Source organism: Octopus bimaculoides, chromosome 22 (genome assembly GCF_046866305.1).
Source record: "Octopus bimaculoides isolate indiv1 chromosome 22, ASM4686630v1, whole genome shotgun sequence".
Classification (NCBI taxonomy): Eukaryota; Metazoa; Mollusca; class Cephalopoda; order Octopoda; family Octopodidae; genus Octopus; species Octopus bimaculoides.
Genome location: NC_142949.1, coordinates 39,595,332 through 39,615,331, shown reverse-complemented (window position 1 = coordinate 39,615,331; position 20,000 = coordinate 39,595,332). Strand labels below are relative to the sequence as shown.

At 36.6% G+C, this 20,000-nt stretch overlaps 3 protein-coding genes across 9 annotated transcripts in view; 1 reads left to right on the top strand and 2 right to left on the bottom strand.

Moving 5' to 3' along the window:
• LOC106878712 (dolichol phosphate-mannose biosynthesis regulatory protein-like) overlaps positions 1 to 5,510 on the top strand; it is a 9,381-nt gene extending 3,871 nt beyond the window's left edge. For 3 of the 5 annotated variants that reach the window (XM_089339662.1, XM_014928008.3, XM_014928006.3), the window contains exons 2-5: positions 3,682 to 3,711; positions 3,904 to 3,993; positions 4,312 to 4,414; positions 5,428 to 5,510. In XM_089339662.1, coding sequence (XP_089195788.1) covers positions 3,682 to 3,711; positions 3,904 to 3,993; positions 4,312 to 4,414; positions 5,428 to 5,461 — 257 coding nt within the window. In that variant the 3' untranslated portion in view covers positions 5,462 to 5,510. Of the gene's footprint in view, positions 1 to 1,944; positions 2,206 to 2,384; positions 2,502 to 3,681; positions 3,712 to 3,903; positions 3,994 to 4,311; positions 4,415 to 5,427 lie in introns of those variants that run through there. The other 2 variants (XM_014928005.3, XM_014928007.3) reach the window with 2 other exon arrangements.
• A 333-nt stretch (positions 5,511 to 5,843) lies between these two features.
• LOC106878709 (dynein axonemal assembly factor 5) lies at positions 5,844 to 15,236 on the bottom strand. The gene is made up of 10 exons (XM_014928001.3): positions 14,602 to 15,236; positions 13,239 to 13,481; positions 12,499 to 12,585; positions 11,595 to 11,827; positions 10,662 to 10,871; positions 9,439 to 9,588; positions 8,872 to 9,046; positions 8,445 to 8,743; positions 7,174 to 7,528; positions 5,844 to 6,138 (listed from the first exon to the last, which is right to left on the bottom strand). The coding sequence occupies exons 1-10, from the start codon at positions 15,218 to 15,220 to the stop codon at positions 6,020 to 6,022; spliced, it is 2,490 nt and encodes an 829-aa protein (XP_014783487.1). The 5' UTR covers positions 15,221 to 15,236; the 3' UTR covers positions 5,844 to 6,019.
• A 1,408-nt stretch (positions 15,237 to 16,644) lies between these two features.
• LOC106878711 (aspartate--tRNA ligase, mitochondrial) overlaps positions 16,645 to 20,000 on the bottom strand; it is a 26,408-nt gene continuing 23,052 nt past the window's right edge. For all 3 annotated transcript variants that reach the window (XM_014928003.3, XM_014928004.3, XM_089339661.1), the window contains exons 14-18: positions 19,731 to 19,811; positions 19,347 to 19,426; positions 18,880 to 18,990; positions 17,911 to 17,986; positions 16,645 to 17,423 (exon numbers count right to left, since the gene is read on the bottom strand). In XM_014928003.3, the coding sequence (XP_014783489.1) occupies positions 17,260 to 17,423; positions 17,911 to 17,986; positions 18,880 to 18,990; positions 19,347 to 19,426; positions 19,731 to 19,811 (512 nt within the window). In that variant the 3' untranslated portion in view covers positions 16,645 to 17,259. The remainder of the gene's footprint in view (positions 17,424 to 17,910; positions 17,987 to 18,879; positions 18,991 to 19,346; positions 19,427 to 19,730; positions 19,812 to 20,000) is intronic.

Sequence of the window (20,000 nt, the reverse complement as noted above, 5' to 3'; positions counted from 1 at the left end):
AACGCGTTCTTTTCTAAACGAATAGTGTGTGATTTGAGGGATATCTTATGTTTTTGAGCTCGTAATATATGTAATTAAAACTGTGTCTTGTGGTAGAATCGGTAGAGCAAACGTCGGACAAGATGCCCTTGAGGTATTTAATAGCATGTGAGTTCAAATCCCGCCAAGGTCGATTTAGTTTTTCATCCTTCATGGATGATAAACTGCTTGGACATAATCCATTGTACCCTGTCCGAAAAATGTGTGGCCTTGTATCTAAATTAGAACGTATTCTTTACCTTTGCCATTAAGAGGTTGTTGAACAAAACACGTGTATTTAGTTAAGGTGCGCCGGGGTCAGTTTTTGCTAGTCATTGCCTGGGTTAGATAAAATAAGTCCTCTAAATCAAATGCGTATATTCTTGTACTTAGATTAGTAATCAGTGTATGTGTTTGGCAGTTGTGTCATTGTTATGTGTGTGCTGTTTGGCTGTGTATTTACCATACGTTGTGTGCTTCTGTATATGTGTTTGTGGTCAAACCTGCTTTTATTCAGTTACATATGCTAAACGCTTATACATATCCACATCTGGATGTGAATGCGTGTACTTTTGCACAACTACCTGTTGCATTCAGGATCAAAAAAGTTATACATATGTCAATGTGAATGGTTATGTAAATAATACACAGATATGAAAATGTTAATGTCCGTGAAATGCTAAGCCATGTGTAAAGAAGTATGGTGAATCCATCCTTCATACTGTCTCTCATTCATTTTCTCTTATCTAACATATTTTGCTTATCTACCAATATATTTCTGTTCACTTATCATCATCTAGTGTTTTAAATCCAGGTTTTGTCCCCGTCTCTAAATAGCAAACTATTTATCTTTAGCTAGATATGTAGATAAATAACACTTTATCTCACTTTTTATCTCACAGTTTATCAAGAGCCAACAACACACAAACAAATACCATTTTCAGGTTTGGTTGTAAGCAATTTCAACAGTTTAAACGAGGAACATTAATAGTGCTGGACGAGTCAATAGAACACTGGCTAATTGTGATTCTCTTCTCGTTAATCTGACAAACAGGGCAACGTCTGAACACTCCCAGAGTCGTTGCCCGTACATGCCAAGATCATATTAAAATAATATTAGACATTGAGATTTCGTTGTCTTCTGTAAATATTGTATAAGTTTTGTTATTATCAGTATTTTTATTAATAAATTAGATTATTATCTTTCATTACATTAAGTATTATGTAATTTCTATGTTCCAAAGGTAATTAGTTTACAATGATCTAGTCTAATAAAACAGAAAGCAAAGTCCGTTTTAGAAGTAGCGGAAGCAATGCTTAACTAATGAACATTTAGAATATTTTCAATACTTCGTTTCTATTTTCACCAACCCCTGACAACAAGCAGAGTAACTAGACGCGAGTTGGTCCGCAGAGAAGGGACTTCCGGAGATTTAAATGACCGACCGTGCTCGCTTTTATAACTGATTAAAACGAAATAAACAATACGCCGAACACACTTTTATTCCTGATTATTTTTATGCATAGATTAACAAAGCTACACTGCCAACTCACAGAGTTGTTTGTGGTTATCAAATAATACAAATGTGCGTCTGCAAATAAATAACAAACATCGGTGGAAGCAGAAACACTCACATAATATTCAATATTGCAAACTCTGCCCTCAAACACGTTGACTACGTGTTTGTTATTTATACATTCAATGTCTCTGTGATAATAAAATTACATAACCTTAAATTTCTTTATTAGTAATTTCAACAGAATAGAAAACTACATCAGTGATACATTTTTAAATAAAAATAACGGGGTAAAAATTTGAAAAACTTCCAAGTGGTTGGAAGAAATTTATCGTGATCCTATTTCTGGGTAAAATACTTGTGAATTGTTATGTGGACAAAGTCTGTCTCAGTGGGTATTTAAAATCGAAAAAACAAACACAAGACACCAGTTACGGGAGAAAGACTCCCTTAATATGAACCAAATCAATAGTTAGTTGTATTTCTCGGTTCGAAGACTGTGTTAGCATCGAATCAACAGATCAGGCAATGACAGACAAGACACACCTCCCACCCAAAAGTTCTTTCTTTCTCTTTCCATTTCTCAGCTGTTCAACCAGCGCCGCCTGGTGGACTTGTTTCTCTTTTCCCGCAACATTTTTACATTTCACTTTCTCTGCATTCATTAAAGGTAAACACACATAGATTATATATATATACATATAAATATACACACCCATATATATACATACAACACACACACGTATATTTATGTATGTATATATCTTCTTTATCGTCTTATTTGTGTAAGGGACCCCTTCAGATCGTTTTGCCACGAAGAAACAAGACATTTCTTTTGTGGAATCTGTTTGCAAAATTGACGAATGTTTTTCTTGTCTAAACTCCAGGAAGTTTCAATTTCTCCACTATTTTCTTATCTGATAACGAATTAATAATCCTGATTTACCAAAGTTCGGGCTTCAATGTGTATGTATATATACACACACATATATATATATATATACTCTCGCGCGCATTTATTTATATTTTTGTATACATACATATTCATATTCTACGTGTCGAGTTCGTTTGTACCCCTATTTGTATGTATGTTTGTGTGTTTCCTGTCCTGATTGACTTGTGAGGACCCGTGTATTTTCAAATTATAATCTCAAATACTGTGATTCGAGTGTTTGTGACAATTCGGAAGAATTTTAATTTGGATAAAGTTTTACCATTTATAAATACTGTGTATTTTGTGTGGGTGTATATGTAATGTTTACAAAAATCGTGAAAGAAAATCTTGCCTACGAAATGTATGGTTATCTGGTGAATTAGTTGTGATTTCTAGGATGCCAAGCGGTTGCTCTGTCGCGAAGTTAAAGCATATTAGAATTTAATTAATAATTGTTTCAATTTTGGGGTGGTACTTATTTTATCGACCCTGAAAGAATGAATGACAAAGTCAATCTCGGCAGGATTTGAACTTAGATTTTCGAAAAATAATAATTTTAAGCAAATGAAGAAACTATTGTCAATATGTAATTATTTTAATTTCAAACGAATCACGTTTTAGAAGAAGGGTCAAAGCTGGATCCCTGTCAGACTTGAAAAATCAGAGGAATTTTATATTAACGATAAACAAATCTATGAAATAAACAATCAGAGGAACGTATTGTTTACGAAGACTATCATAAATAATGTTTTTAAATGATCGAAGATCGATCATATGTATCACACAATCATAACTACAACCCTTTCGGGTTCGATAAATTAAATACTAGTCAAGTACTTTGATGTGATTGACTTTCCCCCTCCCCCAAAATTTCAGGCCTCGTGCCTATAGTAGAAAAGGTTATTATTATTATTATTGCAGCAGTGAGCTTAGTAACATTTCGTTTGTTTCCATGTTCTGAGTTCAAATTCCGCTACAGTCAACTTTACCTTTCATCCTTTTGCGGGGTCAATAAAATAAATAAGTACCAGTTGACTACTGAGGGTCAATGTAATTGCCTTACCCCTCTCACAAAATTTCTGGCTTTGTGCCAAACTTTGAAATCAATATTTTTTCAAACCAGATTCAAATTATCTTGTTTTTTTTTTTGGTTTTTTTCGTTTTTTTCGTTTTACTTTTTCTTCTATACTTTTTTTTCTCTCCTTTCTTTAGACTCAAACAATTGGCTTCTGAAACAAAATGGTACGTATGCATGATCACATCTTATTTCATTGTTATTGCTACATTTTTCTATTTTTCTTTACACACACACCTAATGTGCACTCAAACATACACACACACACACACAAACATGCATACACACAAACATGCACACACACACAAATTTACACAAACTGAATGTGTGATTATTATTTTGTTTTAAATATTCCGCAGGTCACAAGCTTGGATCAAACCGTTGGATGGGGGCTGATGTTTCTAGCAGCCACAATTTTCGTTTATTATTCCATTTGGGTTATTATTCTGGTAAGTAACCATCTTTTATCTTTTACTTGTTTCACTCATTAGACTACGACCAGGCTGGGGCACCACTTTAAATTTTTATGAATTGACCCCAGCTTTGTCACTTGAATTTTAACAGCAGGTACCTGGAAGTACTGGCCCATAGTTACTAATCACTTTGAAGATGTGTCTGATGCTAATGTAATTAAGTAATTAGTAGAAAATCATTTGAAATTAGTATTCATTTATGTCTGGGGGGGGGGTGTAGTGGAAGGTGGGATGGGTGAGGATTTGGCTTATTGTTTTGTTGTCATTGTAATGAAACCATTTTCTTTTTTTCAGCCTTTTCTGGGACCAAACCAGAAACTCCATTCCTTCTTCCCGCCTCAGTTTTATGCAGTGGCCTTTCCATTGGTATTGATGTCAGTAGCCCTTGTCATCATTGGTCAGTATTCTGCCAGTTGTTTTTTTATATCTTTACCCTTCTATGTTGCTGTTATCATTGTTGAGCCCCATGTCAAGCCTACTTAAAAGGTCCTAAGATTTGAAATTGCTCAAAATATAGAGGGACAAAAGGATCAAAGGTTGAGAAATTATCAGAGACACACACTTCACAGTCTGCATATATGTGTGTGTGTGTGTGTGTGTGTGTGTGTACATAAACATACATTGTTTACACTAGGTGCACTGTATAAAATTCCTACCTACTCCTTTTCTACTGAATGAGCAAAGCCATTTCCCTGGTGGTAGCGGTGTCCTATATGCTTGACTACTTTCTAACATTTTAGTCTTTGCTAAATTCACTCAGAGGACTTTTGTTTTCATGCCTGGAATTTCTATTTTGATTAGCTTCAGCTATAACAGCCTGGTCATCAGATTAAAGGTTGTCCTCCAGGCATGTGTGTATGTATGTATGTATACACACACACGTCATCATCAACATCATTTAATGTCTGTCTTCCATGCTAGCATGGGTCAGACAGTTTGACAGGAACTGGCCAGCCAGAGGACTGCATCATGTTCCAGTGTCTGCTTTGGGATGCTTTTTACATGGCACTAGCACCAGTCATTCGCTGTACAGAGTGGAATGGGTGCTGGCAATTCATGGTGCTCCTCCAAACCAGTACAAAGTCACTCTTATATCTCTTCTACTGATTTTCCAAGACAAATTTCAATCTCATTAGTGAAGTGATTCCAAATAAATAAATACATAGAAAAACATGATCAATAAACTAAATAATATATGTTTAAAAAATGATGTTGGTTGTTACTGCTTTCAGAAAGCCATCATCATCATCATCATCACATAGCTTCATTCATGTTCTGTTTACACTGGTGACTTTAATACACTTATTAGCATAAAACCATTGATATTTTGAGACATATCTCTGTAGATGCACAAACCTTATATTAAACAACACAAGTATATCTTGAAATTATTGCATTTCTCTTTTCCAGGTTTAACTATGACAGTCATTATAGTCAGAAGTAAATTGAAAGCAAAACCTAAAAGTGAATAAATTTTATTTTTTATATTTTTATGGAGTTGTTTTTGAGTGGTTTTTTTCCTTTCTAAGTTATTCTAACCTTTTCATGTTTTAAAAATATCTTTTATATCGGGTAGTCTCCCTTGCTCTGTTTTTAAGTTTTTGTCTTTTTTTGAGGTAACATAATCTACCTGGATCAATTAGTCAGATGAGGTGGGAGAGAGCTGTGCCTGAGAACCTCTATGAGCTTTTCAGGCCCTCCCAATATTGTTGTGGATGATGTTCAGTTTCTACTAAATATCACTAATTCACATAGTTCAGAGCCTCTGGTTCTAGAATACAAAATCTCTGTTATAAAATAAATCTAAATTAAAATTTCAAAATCCATTAACATTTAGCATTTTATTTTCATTTTCTGCTTTAATTTCATAAAGGGAGAATAATTATACATAGACTAAAACTGTAAAACATGAAAAACAATAATAATAAAAATATGAGATTTGGATGATAAATCTGAAATTGCACAAAAAAAAACCCCCCCAAAAAATAGAAACACTAGGCATTCACGTAAATAATGACAGCAGTCGGTCACAGTAGATGGTAGTTCGGTGCTTGTGTTTCACTTTATTTATTTCACTAACTAACATGGCTGGTTTTAAATGACCTGCTTTTTTCAACACATCTGAAAAAAAAACAATAAAAGTAACAAAATTGTAGACAGCATTATTAAATGATGTGTTTATGTGCAAACATACACATATATATAAAAATTAATGTAACCTATACAGTCATTTTTATGTGCTAGGCCACCGATATAGTCATTTAATTCCTCTGCCAAAGAAATACAAATCTCAGAAGATGCTCAGATAAAGAAGTTTTGCCTTTTCAACCTCGTTCCATCTACTTTTCTATTTCTGCGCAGATCATAAACCCCTTATTTAGTTCTTTGCATTATTCTCTCTATTTCATTACCATGTCAACATGTAAATATAGTTTCAATAGTCTCGTTTTCTTCGTTGTTGCCTCAAGATAACCTTAAGTTCACGCATATCCTTTAATTGCCACATATTCATTTATTCAAGTTTATCACACAGTCACTTATTTGGAAGTGCTGCCCCAGCATGGCCACAGTCTAAAGACTGAAACAAGTACAAAAGACAGAAGATCATAAAGCAGTATGTTAATGACAAGAATGCACCAAAGAAAATGGCCTTCAAGACTTGTGGAGGAAGAGAGAAAGTTACTTTCAAAGACTTCACATGAATGTCACCCTCAACAGGGTACTGTGTCAAAGGTTACCAAGGACCAGGGTAGGGGTGTTAAACCATGCAACAGAGAAAGTGTAGGGTATCACAGAATTTGATATGTTAACAATTCTGCCAATTCACTGCCAACCTCGAGGAGCTGCTATTTTATTGTACAGACCCAGGAGGAAAGGATGAAAAGCTGAGGGGGTCAGAGAACCAGAATGAGTGTCACAAGGCATCTTGGACTACAGAGTCTAATAACTCTGCCAATTCAGCAACTGGTTTGAAATGGACACTGAAAAGACATTTCTATATGTGCCTTCCTCCTGTATTACCTTAATTATAAGTCTTATCTCTACCTTTTTCCCTTCTGTGTCCCTTTAAATAAAGGCTCTATCTTCCACACATCGGAATACTTCCCACCGTGGACTTTTGACCTTTTTACAAAACTCATGACAGAATAAACTTACTTAATATGGCGTCCTGTATTGACTTCTCCGAGTCGTCAAGATGCAGCAGCAAGCCTTGGTACATCACTTCTAAATGGGCTTTATAGAGATCTGTGTCGTAGTCATCAGAGAAGGCATCAAAATAAGCCAGGAAGGTTGTGGCCACAACAACACGAATGTCGTCACAGGCATCATCTAGACGTTTCAGAAGATGAGGGTAGATCTTGTGCAATGTGTCATAGTCAATCTGCTGACAGGCAGTCATGTTCTCCAACAGCCGTGTCAGCACTCGACAACTGATCAAACGTGTGCTTTTGTTATCATCCTCCATTGAAGACAGAATCTGGGGTAACAGCTCTGACGACACCAATATCAGCTGGAAACAAAGAACAGGGTTTTGAAGATTTAATTAGATTTTTATTCTTCTACGTATGTTGTTTAACCCTAAGTCAACCCTGATTGTACAGACCTGTAGTCAAAGACAACCCTACCATGACCATCTAAACCTCTTTTATTGTAGCCTAGTTAATCAATGGAATTTAGAGGCAAGAAGCAGGCATGTTACTCTGTGCAGTTCAACATAACTTCTAGGCCCATGGATGTCTTTAACAGATTTCACTCGGTCACAAGCATTCAAACCAGATCACCAGAAGGTTAATGCAACTTCACAGAGCACCAACAACATCTACACTTCCCCAGTAGCCAAAACCTAAAACTAAACCCCCTGGACAATCCTTCTGCTTCTCAAACATCTATGGACCCCAAAGACCTCAGCTCTTCAGCCTTCTCTAAATCTGTCCAATCCGTTCAGACAACACTCTTTCTTCAAACTTCACTCAGTAAGGTGGTCTCTACACATATGTCGATTCTACTCTCTCCTGCCAGTCACAACTCCCACCTGGATACGAGGAACAAAGACTAGACGAGCAGTCATTCTGGCTCAATCTTCTTCCCCCCTCACCACCACTCCTTCAAATACAACTGCTCCCTTTATGATTCCTACACTCGTTCATCTACTACCAACACTTCACACCATACTACCTCTTTCTGTACTAAAGAATGCCCTAACCCTCTCGTTCTCCTGCCCTCAGCAATTTCAGTGCTCATAACCCTTCTTGGCTTTCATTCTCATCCCTTTTTGACTGATGCTGCCAGATGCAGAAAATGAATCTTTTTGTAACCATCGTCAGCACTGACCCCTGGGACTAAACAACAACAACACAAAAACAAATTAATGCATTCATATGTAACACAGTGACGAGAGAGAGAGAGACCCAAGGAATCGGAATTACCTCTTCATTTGACACAGCTTTGCTCTGCAGCAGAGCCCAGATTGCAGACGTGGCAGAAGTCCTAATCGCTGCGGCAATCCTCCCTGCTTTCCAGATAAGGTTTGGTACAATCATCTTCTGAACCATCTTGAGTGCATTACTACTGAATGGGTGAGGCACCTCTGTACTTGGTTTATGCTCAATGATCGCACAAGACAGCAGGGTCATCATCTTCAGTCGGAACTCTGCGTTTTTCTCAACATCTAAACACTCACTTAGAATTTCTGTTATATCGTCTATCAATAATGGCAATGCAGATTCTGTAAGAGAAACATTCTTTTATTAGAAAATTTGTAGCATTTTCCCCTTTTCTCTGTTTTCCTAAATACATAATCTATTTCCACACATATAACAAAAACAAAAGAAAAAGTAAAATTAAAGAACTTACCATTAGCTTTCATTATAAGAGTCTCAAAGATATTCCTTTCAAATGACTGACTTGTCCATTCTTTGTGTGTCTCTTTCAGTTTGACCAGTAGTAGTGGACTATGTTCTTTAAAGAGTTGCTTTGAGGCACCAGGTAATTCTTGGACACCAGCTAACTCTTGGAGACAGTTCTGATACTAAAGGGTGACAAAATAAGAAACTGAAGTTTATTTAAAAAAAAAACATTCAACTTACAACAGTTTTAAATGATACGATCAAATTGTTACTTTAGTTTATTTCTGGTCACACAAAGTTTATCAAGGTGTGTTTTAATGAACACAGAAGTTGACTGAGCAGGATTTGAAAAGAAGAACATAAAGGCGTATAACTTTGCAAGCTGGCATGTCTTGGATGGTTTGACATGGAGCTGGCTAGCAGGCAGCTGCCCAGATTCCAACTGTTTGTTGTAGCAGGGTTTCTATGGCTGGATGAACCACTTAACAGATATATATATATATATATGTATATACACACACACACACATTTATATATACCCATGTATACATTCATACAAAGAAGAATAACTTACTTGTTCGGTAAGCTGACTGTTTTCAGTTGAATTCAAAGACAAGATAGTAATAAGTACAGTAAACAACTGGAAGCTAACTGCTGAGCAATCTTCCTTGGCAACAGACAATATCGATTGGACACAGTGATACAATTCCACCAATATATTCACCTGAAAGACAATATTCAAACAATAGCAATCACATTTGTTAGGTTAGTCCACATTACTCAGGTTGGAGCAGAGGGGTGGTTACCTGGTTTCCCAGTTTCTGTGGCTTATGTATATTCCTTCCTGGATGGGACGCCAGTCCCTTGCAGGGTTACTCATTTTTACCAGCTGAGTGGACTGGAGCAATGTGAAATGAAGTGTTTTGCTCAAGAACACAAACACATCACCTGGTCCAGAAATTGAAACCATAATCTTATGATCAAGCACTTTTCGAGTGTTGGGCCTCACAGAGGCAAAGACTGAGTCCTTTTGGAATTCTGCTGTGCTTGAGAGGAAGAACCCATCAAGCCAAGTAAAAATGAGTTGTGGCAGATACCAGTGTCATGCAAATGGCACCTGTGCCAGTGGCACATAAAAGCACCCATTACACTCTTGAAGTGATTGGTGTTAGGAAAGGCATCCAGCCATAGAAAACCCTGCCAAATCAGAACTGGGGTCTGGTGCAGCCTTCCAGCTTACCAGCCCTGGTCAAACCGTCCAACCCATACCAGCATGGACAACAGACGTTAAATGATGATGATGATGATGATATATATATGTATGTGTATACACACACACACACATTTATATGTATTTATCTCTGTGTGTGCATCTTTGTGTTTGTCTCAACCACTGCTTGACAACTGGTGTTAGTTTGTTTACATCCCTGAACTAAACAGTTTGGCAAAAGAAACAATAAGTACTAAACTTAAAAAGTAATAAGTACTGAGCTCAATATATTTGAATAAACCTTTCAAGGTGGTGCCACAGCATGGCCACAGTCCAATGATTAGAACAAGTAAAAGATAAAAACTATCTCTCAAACTTTCTAAATTCTTAGAATGTAAACAATTTTTTTGTTAGATTTACATCTGCAGTATTTTGTTTTTTTATCTCCACTTAGTAGGGTGGTGCATTCTTACACAGTATATAGTTTAAATCCAACCTGCCCATCCCTCTTGACTGTCACATATTGGTGTTTATAATATCAAGAATTGTAACTGGCCAACAAAACAAAAAAAAAATTGAAAAAATACCTGTAAATGATAAGAGACATCTGGTAGAATCAATGTATTACAGATTGGTTCCAGGTGGCCGTGGAGTTCTCTGCGGTCACAGCCTTTGATGATTGCAGCGAGAATCATCAATGAAGCTGCATCAGGGTTTTTGCAAATGTGATCCAAAAGAAGGTGACTCCAAGTTTCTATTTGGACAAAATAACCAACTAGTTTGGCAGATTTTAGCACCTGTGGAGAAGAAATTAAGTAAAAATTACAAAGTGGAAATAAAATGGAGTTCAATACCCAAATGGACAGTAGTTCTAATCTCACGATAGCCATTGTGCTGCAAGGCAAAGCACAGTAAGCAGCTAAGAAATGAAATGACAATGTTACTTCCCAGTCAAGTGGTCAGTGGTAGGAGAAAGTAGCTGGGACACTGAGCAGTTAAACCACTGGATGAGAAGGTCTACATGGTTGCTTCACTTGCTAAAAATAGCAGCCAAATCTGCCTTATAACCTACACTGTCTTCTGAATAATGTAGTCTTATATAGGGCATGGCTGGAGCACCTTTGATAAGAAACCTGCTCTGGGAGTAAAATCAATAACAAAACCAACAAGGCAAGGAGAGTCAAACACACACACACACACACTTATTTTCTCAATATTCAATTTCTGTACATCACACCTAACACTCTATACATACAACTAGCTTCTTTAAGTTTTCATCTACCAAATCCACTCACAAGGCTTTGGTTGGCCTGGGGCTATAGTAGAAGATATTAGCCCACGGTGCCATGCAGTGGGACTGAACCTGGAACCATGTGGTTGGGAAGCAAACTTCATGACAACATAGCCATGCCTGCACCTATGAGCCATGTTAAAAAACACATTCTATCCTTACTAGGGAATTAAAGACCGCAAATTGAAAAAAAAGGTAAAAAAAAAATGCAAATCAAAAAGTGACTAACATTTGATACGACTTGTTTTTCTTCATCTTTGCAAGCTGTAACCATCCCAGACAAGAGAATCTGTAAGTGTTGTGTTATACTCCTCTCAGCATTCAACAGAAGTACACACAGCAAACTTGATGCTTGGATGCGAGTAGCTGGAACCCAGTCCTTCAGATCATTCATTAATCCAGGTAGTATCTTGGATAAGTGACGATTCACAAGAACACGACATCCCAAATTTGGTCTCTCAGCTAAAAGCAAAACAAAAATAAATAAAGAAAAAAGAGGAAATACGAAAAGAAAACTGAAGATTTTGGACAGAAATATTGTGTAATATTGCAAAAGAAAATAAATTTATCTCTGAATTATTTGAATATATTTTGTTAACTCTTTAACATTCAGATTATTCTATCGAATGTAATGTTTATTTGATCAAATTGTTTTGAATTAATCCTGCATTGCATCATAGCTTTGAGATTTCAATGAGGTGATTGTTTATTTTTAGAATGACATTGTAGGGTAGGTGTGAGAGGCTGCATCTGGCTGGTTCCAACATAAAACAGTGTATAATGATTTAAGAGGAAAACTGGGTATAAGAAGCATCCGATGCTGTGTGCAAGAGGGAAGAAGGCTGTGCTGGTTTGATCACGTGATGCATATGGGAGAGGACAGCTGCATAAAAAAGTGCCAATCTCTAATCATTGAGGGAACTTGTGGAAGGAGTAGACCCAGGAAGATGTGGGACAAAGTGGTGAGTAAGGATCTTTAGACATTGGGCCTCACTGAGGGAATGACAAGGGACTGAGACTTCTGGCGATTTGCTGTGCCTGAGAAGACATATTTTGATATTCTCAATCACACTCTGTTTTATATAGACACAGCCCTTTTCTCAGATCAAAAAAAAAAAGATCAATTAACTTACTGTCAGGAGGGAAATGCTTTGGTTCTTCCTCTGGAAAGTCTAATTGGTCTTTTAAATCACTTTCATTTTCTTTTTCATATTTTAAACCTATTGCAATACAAAGAATAAAGATCGATTAGGATCACTCCATGAACAACTTGATTTAATAAGAAATGGTGTACCTAAATCACATTTTACTTGAATTAAAACACTTTAATTCCAGAAAAATAAGCACCAACAACAAAACTAACAATGTATTATGCTATGGTTTAGCTCCAACCCAAGCCTGATTGAGACAGTTCTTAACCAAAGACCTTCCAGAAGTGACCATCTGGATTAACAGAATTGTTAGAGCATCAGACAGGATGTTTTGTGGTATTTGGTTTGGATCTTTGCATTCTGAGTTCGTGTATGACATAACCCATTATTCAGGTCGATGCCACCACCTGGCAGGGGTACAGTGGGCAATTGCCCTGGGTCCCCACAAGTCTAGGACTCCAATGTTAATCTATGTATGCAGTGGCTTGGTGTTAAAAATGCTATCTATTCGAAGGCATTACTTTGTTTGGTGGCCAAAAACAAGGCTAAGGTGGCTCTGCCACCTGCGCCTTGAGTACCTTTAGCAGAGTTCACTCTTTTGCAAGCATTCAGGTTGGATTTCTAGTTTGATGATAACTTCCACCAGTCCTCCCACCAACTCCCCCAACATGTAACTGCCCATACATGCTACAAGGCGTTTTCTCTCCCAGCAACACACTTACCTATGTCATGCCAAAAAGCAATGGCTGATTCTTGTATTGATGGCTGGCTGTCATTGATACTTGTCAACAGCAACGGGATGAGTTTGTGATGGTAGGAATATCGATCTAGCAAGTATAGGAGCCAGTTGCCAACCACGTTTGTGACAGCAGCTCTGACGGCAGGGACCTGGTCAAAAAGACGTTGAGCCAAATGGGATCTGACATCATCAACACTTTTGCCATTACCATTTTGGATAACATCACCTAGAGAAAGAATAATGATAATAATAATAATAATAATAATAGGCCTAAACTTCCAAGGGGAGAAGGGCCTTTTTGAGTCTGTTTAGACAAACCCTTCTAGAGATGGTGTCTCGATAAAAATACTGGTGGGTGTGACACCTTATCAACCCTTCCCATGGCATGAGAGTAATGGATAACAAAATAACACAAACAATGGTACAAATGAGGATCAAACAACAGGTGACAGACTTTTGTCCAGCAGGAGCCCCGTGGGTGAGCAGCACCGGCCCAGTCATCGTTATACATTTGCCAGAACTAAATGAACCAAGATGATGATAATGTGCAGAAAGAGACCCTGTGAGATCTCTGACAGAAGGCTGCTGTCTGCTTTCACAGAATCTACCAGAACAAACAAGATTGAGCGTTCTGAGAAGTAAAGCGACGACGACGACGACGACAACTCAGCAGGAAGACACTCGGCAAGAAATGGAGGCAGAATTGAATGATGATAATAATAGACAAAGAGAATAAAAAGTATAGAGAAAATAGCAAAGAACCAGGACGAAGCCATTGAGTTACAGAGACTATGAAAAGTGCGGGTAAAAGGTATCTCTGTAGTTATGGGGTCGACCCGTGTGACACTCGCAGATCCTTCCAGAGAGTGGTGGAGGAGAAAGAGAGAAAGCTTTTTTTAAAATCATTTAGACAATTCATCATGTTCCACCTTTGTTCATTGTCATGACAAATAATTCGGTGGCCTTCCAATGATATTTATTTGAGAGAGAGTGGCGGGGGGCGGAGGGTGCAGTTTAGGTAGAAAAGGTCGAATGGGTTTAAGTATGGGGTTTGAATGCAAAGCACAGAAGAGATGATACGGGAAGAGGACGAATGCACAGCGCTTGGACAAGGGTAGGGATGGAACGAAGCACAGAAAACCAGGAGTGACGATAGTAAAGTCGAACACTCAAACACGCTGCAACCAGCAGCGTCTGTCGGTTGGTGATTTGCCTAACAGGACGGTCCCCCTTTTTTAAACACCTTCCTTGTTTGCATATATACGGATATAACAGAAATAATAAAAACACTCGAATAACAGGCAGTATAAATATATTTGTATTAACCAATATAAAAGTCCACTTACCGATCGCTTCTAAGACACAGACACGCACCTTTGAATGTTGATGAGTAAGATTCTGTAAAAGAGGATTAATCAAAGACTCTGATTGCATATGGAAAACATCGGGAACAGTGTTTGCCAATAACGAAGCAGCCACACAACTATCTTTTTTGATTTGAGGATAATTATCTATAATGGTTCTTTGTAAAATCTTTATAACGTCATTTAGGTAAACTCCGATCTTCTTTCCATTCAGTTCCATTGCTTTGATTAATAATCGAACGAGAATCAAACGAACTTCTTCCGAATTCTCCATTATTTCTTGCTGTCCTAATCTCTGGACCAAAACAGGTATTAAGTAAGGTAAATATTCACACTGACCGGGCACCATTGTTAACAATTCACTCATCAGTTCTATGGCTTGTTCGCGACAACTCTCGGCAGGATCGCTGAATTCTTTCAACAAAGGTTTAAGAAGTTCGTTAAAAATCCTTTGTAATTCTGAGCTTTCCAGATCATTCTTTCGTCTATTTATATCTTTACTGATGTCTTGCAGCGCTTTCCTGCGAGTTATCTTGTTACTTTCATTCAAAAAGTTTATATTCCGTGCCAAGTTCGGAAAGCTCTCCTCCACAACCGCCATGATGTTTTTTTAATGTGTTGTTTAGTAGACTTTCTACCTCACTTTGCTAAAGAGTTTGTTGTCCTTAGATACGGGTTTTATTTTAAAATTTGTCTCTCTTAGCAGAGAATTATTAATAGTTTAGAATGATATTTCTTAAATAACATTTTCTAGTTCTCTTTCAACTCCACCGATAAATTATTATTGTGGTTAATTATCGTTATCGTTATTATTGTAAACTTTTAACTACTGAAAAATCATTTGTTGAAACCACGTCTTTCAGACTGACCTGTTCCAACATGAATTTTCGGTGGACAGAAATTAAAGTTACAGGAAAAAATGTCATGTTTTATTTAAATATCATAAACAATAAAGTAAAACATACTTATTATCTGACAATACGTGACTTGTACACAAAGGTAACACAATATTTAAGATGAAGAGTCGTTGAGGGTGGGAACAGCCACTCCCTACCAGGCACGGGTGTAAATAAAGGATTGCAACATTTCGTTTGGCCTTTCCTGTCTGTTGATTAAGATAACAATTTCTTTGTCCCAAGGCAAGGGAAACCCTTGCTATGTCACTGTTTAATTTCCTTCAATATCTTAATTAAACTGGGTCAGCTATTCATAAAATTTTCCTGTGACTTATTTTATTGCAATTTTATTTATTCATGAATTTGCTACATGTTTTCATTGTGAGCCAACAAGGAACCTTTTGATGTAGTTACTCAACATACTAGAGATAACAGCTAAATCTCTCAAATTGCACCCTACAATCTTCAACAACAGAGAGTGTGGGACAAGCTGCATTCAGGTGCCACTCTCTTTGATCAATCTGATCAATTTTCAAGGTATCATCTACTTTCATCATCATCGTCGTCGTCGTTTAACGTCTGCTTTCCACGCTGGCATGGGTTGGACGGTTTGACTGAGGTTTGGCAAGCGGGGAGGCTTCACCAAGTTCCAATCTGATTTGGCATGGTTTGAGGTCAGTATGATCAATTAAATTTTTGAAGGTGATGCCCCATCATGGCGACAGTTGAAAGACTAAACCCAGTATGATAATGTTTAAAGACTAAATAGCTTCAAACCTAAGGTAATGGATCACTAAGCACAAGATAATGAGTTCAAAACTTTGTTATGAACTTCCACTCTATACGATAACATTATATGTACATCTCAGTCTAATTGACTTCCAATTGTAATTTGAAGGTGAAAGGTTGGAAGGAAGAAAGATGTCCAGATTTCTTTAAAAATTGTGCAAAATATTCTGAGAAAAGTTATCAACAAACAATACTTTGTATGAATGGTGAGACTTGTGCTTTACAACCAGCACATACACAGTGCTGGCATGTCTGTGTGGCAAGAAGTTTGTTTAAAAATATATTTATTTGTAACAGATATACTATTTTTAATCCTTTGTTATTTTCAGGTGCAAAAAAATTTCTATGTTTGAACAAAATCTTTATTTAAAAAATATTTATAATACTATCGTTTTTTTCAATTATAAAGGTAAATATAATTATCATAACAATAGAAGTGTCGCTTGGAAAAAAGCAAACTAAAATTTAAAAAATGCAGGCACAAAATCTTAGAATATTGAACCTGGAAAAGTACAGAACAAGAAAAAAGAAAACCTTTTATTATTATTGCTAAATAGATTTATGAAATTGTTCATCAAAAAGCATTGTGCACTTTTTGTTTTTTTTTATATTTTTTGCTTTTTATGGCAGATTATTTTAATTTAATATTTTTATTTAAAAATGTCTTTGTATTACATTAAATCATTTCTGTTTCCTTTCTTCTTGTACTTTTCCAGTTTTGATACATAAGCGTATTCTTGCAATCTGCTCTGCATTTTTTATTCTAATATGTATGTATATATAACCTTTCTCTTTTATTTTTTACTTGTTTCAGCAACCAGACTGCAACCATTGTGAGATTGTCAAGTGATGGTAGGGGACAAACACACACACACACACACATGTGTGACATTAGTTCCTTTAAGTCAACATGCTATGATGAGTGACAGAGTATTTGGATAGACTTTCCCTGATGCTAATCCGTAAATTTAGAGGATATGTGGTAGTAATTCTGATCTTCAGCAGAAACTGTTGCAGGAGCTTTACTCATAGGATCTTTACCATCATGTGATTTGGGGAATGCGATGACGTCACGAATGCTTGGCTCATCACACAAAATGGCTAAGAGACGATCAAGACCTAGAAGATAAATGAAAAGCAAAAAAAAAAAAAAAAATGATAATTCATTTAAGAAATTAATTAGAATAAATTTAATAATCAGATGGCTGAAGTATTATCTTGGTTTTTAATATAAAATGCATTTAATGAATGGAATAAACTGTTTGAAAATTTATATTTTCTGACAATACAAGAGAGTGATGTCTTTTTCATCCTTAAACATCATAAGGTGTAAATTCTGTGATAAATATGACTGCAATTTAGTGTTTGTTGTTAAAAACTCAGGTTAGTGATGAATAATAATAATCCTTTTTTTGCTATAGGCACAAGGGTAACTGAAATTGGAAGCATCAATATACTGAGTTTTTCTCAGGCCAAAGACCTGGTCCAAATGATTTGAAAGAGTGGACTCTGCTAAAGACAGCCAAGTGTCATAACTTCAATCTCTTTCACTTGGTACCAGCTAAAAATAGCACTGAACCTCATTAAGGATTCTGCCTCTACTTACCCAGAGCAATTCCTCCGTGAGGTGGGCAGCCACTGTCCAAAGCATGTAAAAGGTGTTGCAGCTGACGGCTGTCTTCCTATTAAAAGAAAAAACAAAAAAGATAATCAATTATACAATTCACAAAAGAAACACAGTTTCTTATAAACAGTTCTAGAATCCAAGTATAAAACCCAACGGGAGTTTGTAGTCTTGATGCTTTCTGTCAAGAGTATTTGCATTTGCAATGCATGTAGGATAAACTTGAAACTGAGTTACAATCATGTCACACACAAGTTACATCTATGACGTCACACAGTTGATTAGATCAACCTCAGTATGCAACTGGTACTTAATTTATTGATTGTGAAAGGATGAAAGGCAAAGTCAACCTCGGCAGAATTTGAACTCAGGATGTAAAGACAGATGAAATACTGCTAAGCATTTCGCCCGGCGTGCTAACGGAACCGCCAGCTCGCCACCTTGAGAACAGCTAGAATCATGTGAAACGTATGTCTTTCAGATGAGCATTTAGCTATCTCAATGAAAGGAAATGTCTGTGACAGTCTCAAAGCCACATTGCAGACAGTATTGAATAGGATTCACTTTAGTTTAGGTTTGCTTTTTTGTGCTATTCAGATGGTACAGTGGTAACATTATGTCAGACCACTTGTTGCAGTTCAAAGTTCATTGCTTTTACTTGATAGAAACAGAATATTACTGGTATTATTTTATCAGTGGGGTGAAAAATCAACCTCAATTTTGAAAGAACTTCAATTAATCAAGGCAAAGCAATAGAACAATCTTTAGAAACAGCTTTCTGCTATATAACTTTCCTACTGCTATATAAATTCACTTCTCCTTGAACCAACAAGTCCACCACCACCACCACCAACACACACACCTCTATGTTGTCACTCAACATACTAGAAATAGCAGTCATATATCTCCTTCAAACCATCACCTACTATCTTTTAAAAATGGAATGTTTACCTTAAGTATCTGCTCCAATATATAAAGTTGTTCTTTAGCTGTGTGAATACGAATCGAACCGCCTCCAATCTCATGTCCATTTAACACCAGATCATAATGCTGACCCTTCACCTAACAGGGAAATAAGAGATAAATGGAGAGCAATGAACAATATATTGTAATCATTGTATTTAATTAACTTTTTCTTCTTTTTTTATACTAACCCATTGCAATTATACTTATCACTACTTAGCACTCCCCCTCCATAGCTAACCCATCTGAAATTAACTCTGGTTCTATCATCTGAAAATCCACCAGTTTTAAAGTATATATACCAATGTTAAAACCTACTATTATGATTTTATACAAAACCTCATTGTACATTCCAGTTTAATTTAATAATTCAAAAGGTTTTGCATTTGACCAAGGTCGATGCAGAGCTTAACACAACCACCACCACCACCACTATCATCTCCATCATCATGTACCTTAAGTGGATCTGTATATAAGAGTTCAACATCTTCTGGCATTGGGGCAGTGAACGGGTGATGGGCTGATTCCAAGCCGTCTAGAATAAAACAAAAACAACAAAACATGTTTAAAATTAATGAAGTCATTATGGATATAATATGTGAGAGTAACAATGATGATAAGAATAAGAATAATAATAATAATAATAATGATTTCTTATATTTGCCACCAGGGCGAAGAATGAAGGGGACAATACAAAGACAGACATAAAGTGTTGGGGTTTACATATAATGGAATGATTTACAAAAAACAAAACAAACAAAACTCTACAAAGTATACATTAGTAGGGAAGTAAACAACTATTATACAACAGTAAGAGAAAGAAAAGAGTAGAGACTTACCACAATCTTCTTTTGGTAGGAAAAGCGGGAAATCTACAACCCAAAGAAAATTGAACGCTTCAGTGTCCCGCAGTTTCATACCTAAGGAAACGAGGGGGAAAAAATGTTATTAGTATATTGTATAAACACTCATATACACTCTCTCTTGCACACACACACAAGTACTCTCCCTCAGAGTGACAGGCTGATTGTATGATGCCTGTGTACAAATAGTCATACTACGTGGTAGCAAGACATGGGTTGTGACTATTGAGGACATGCGAAGGGTTG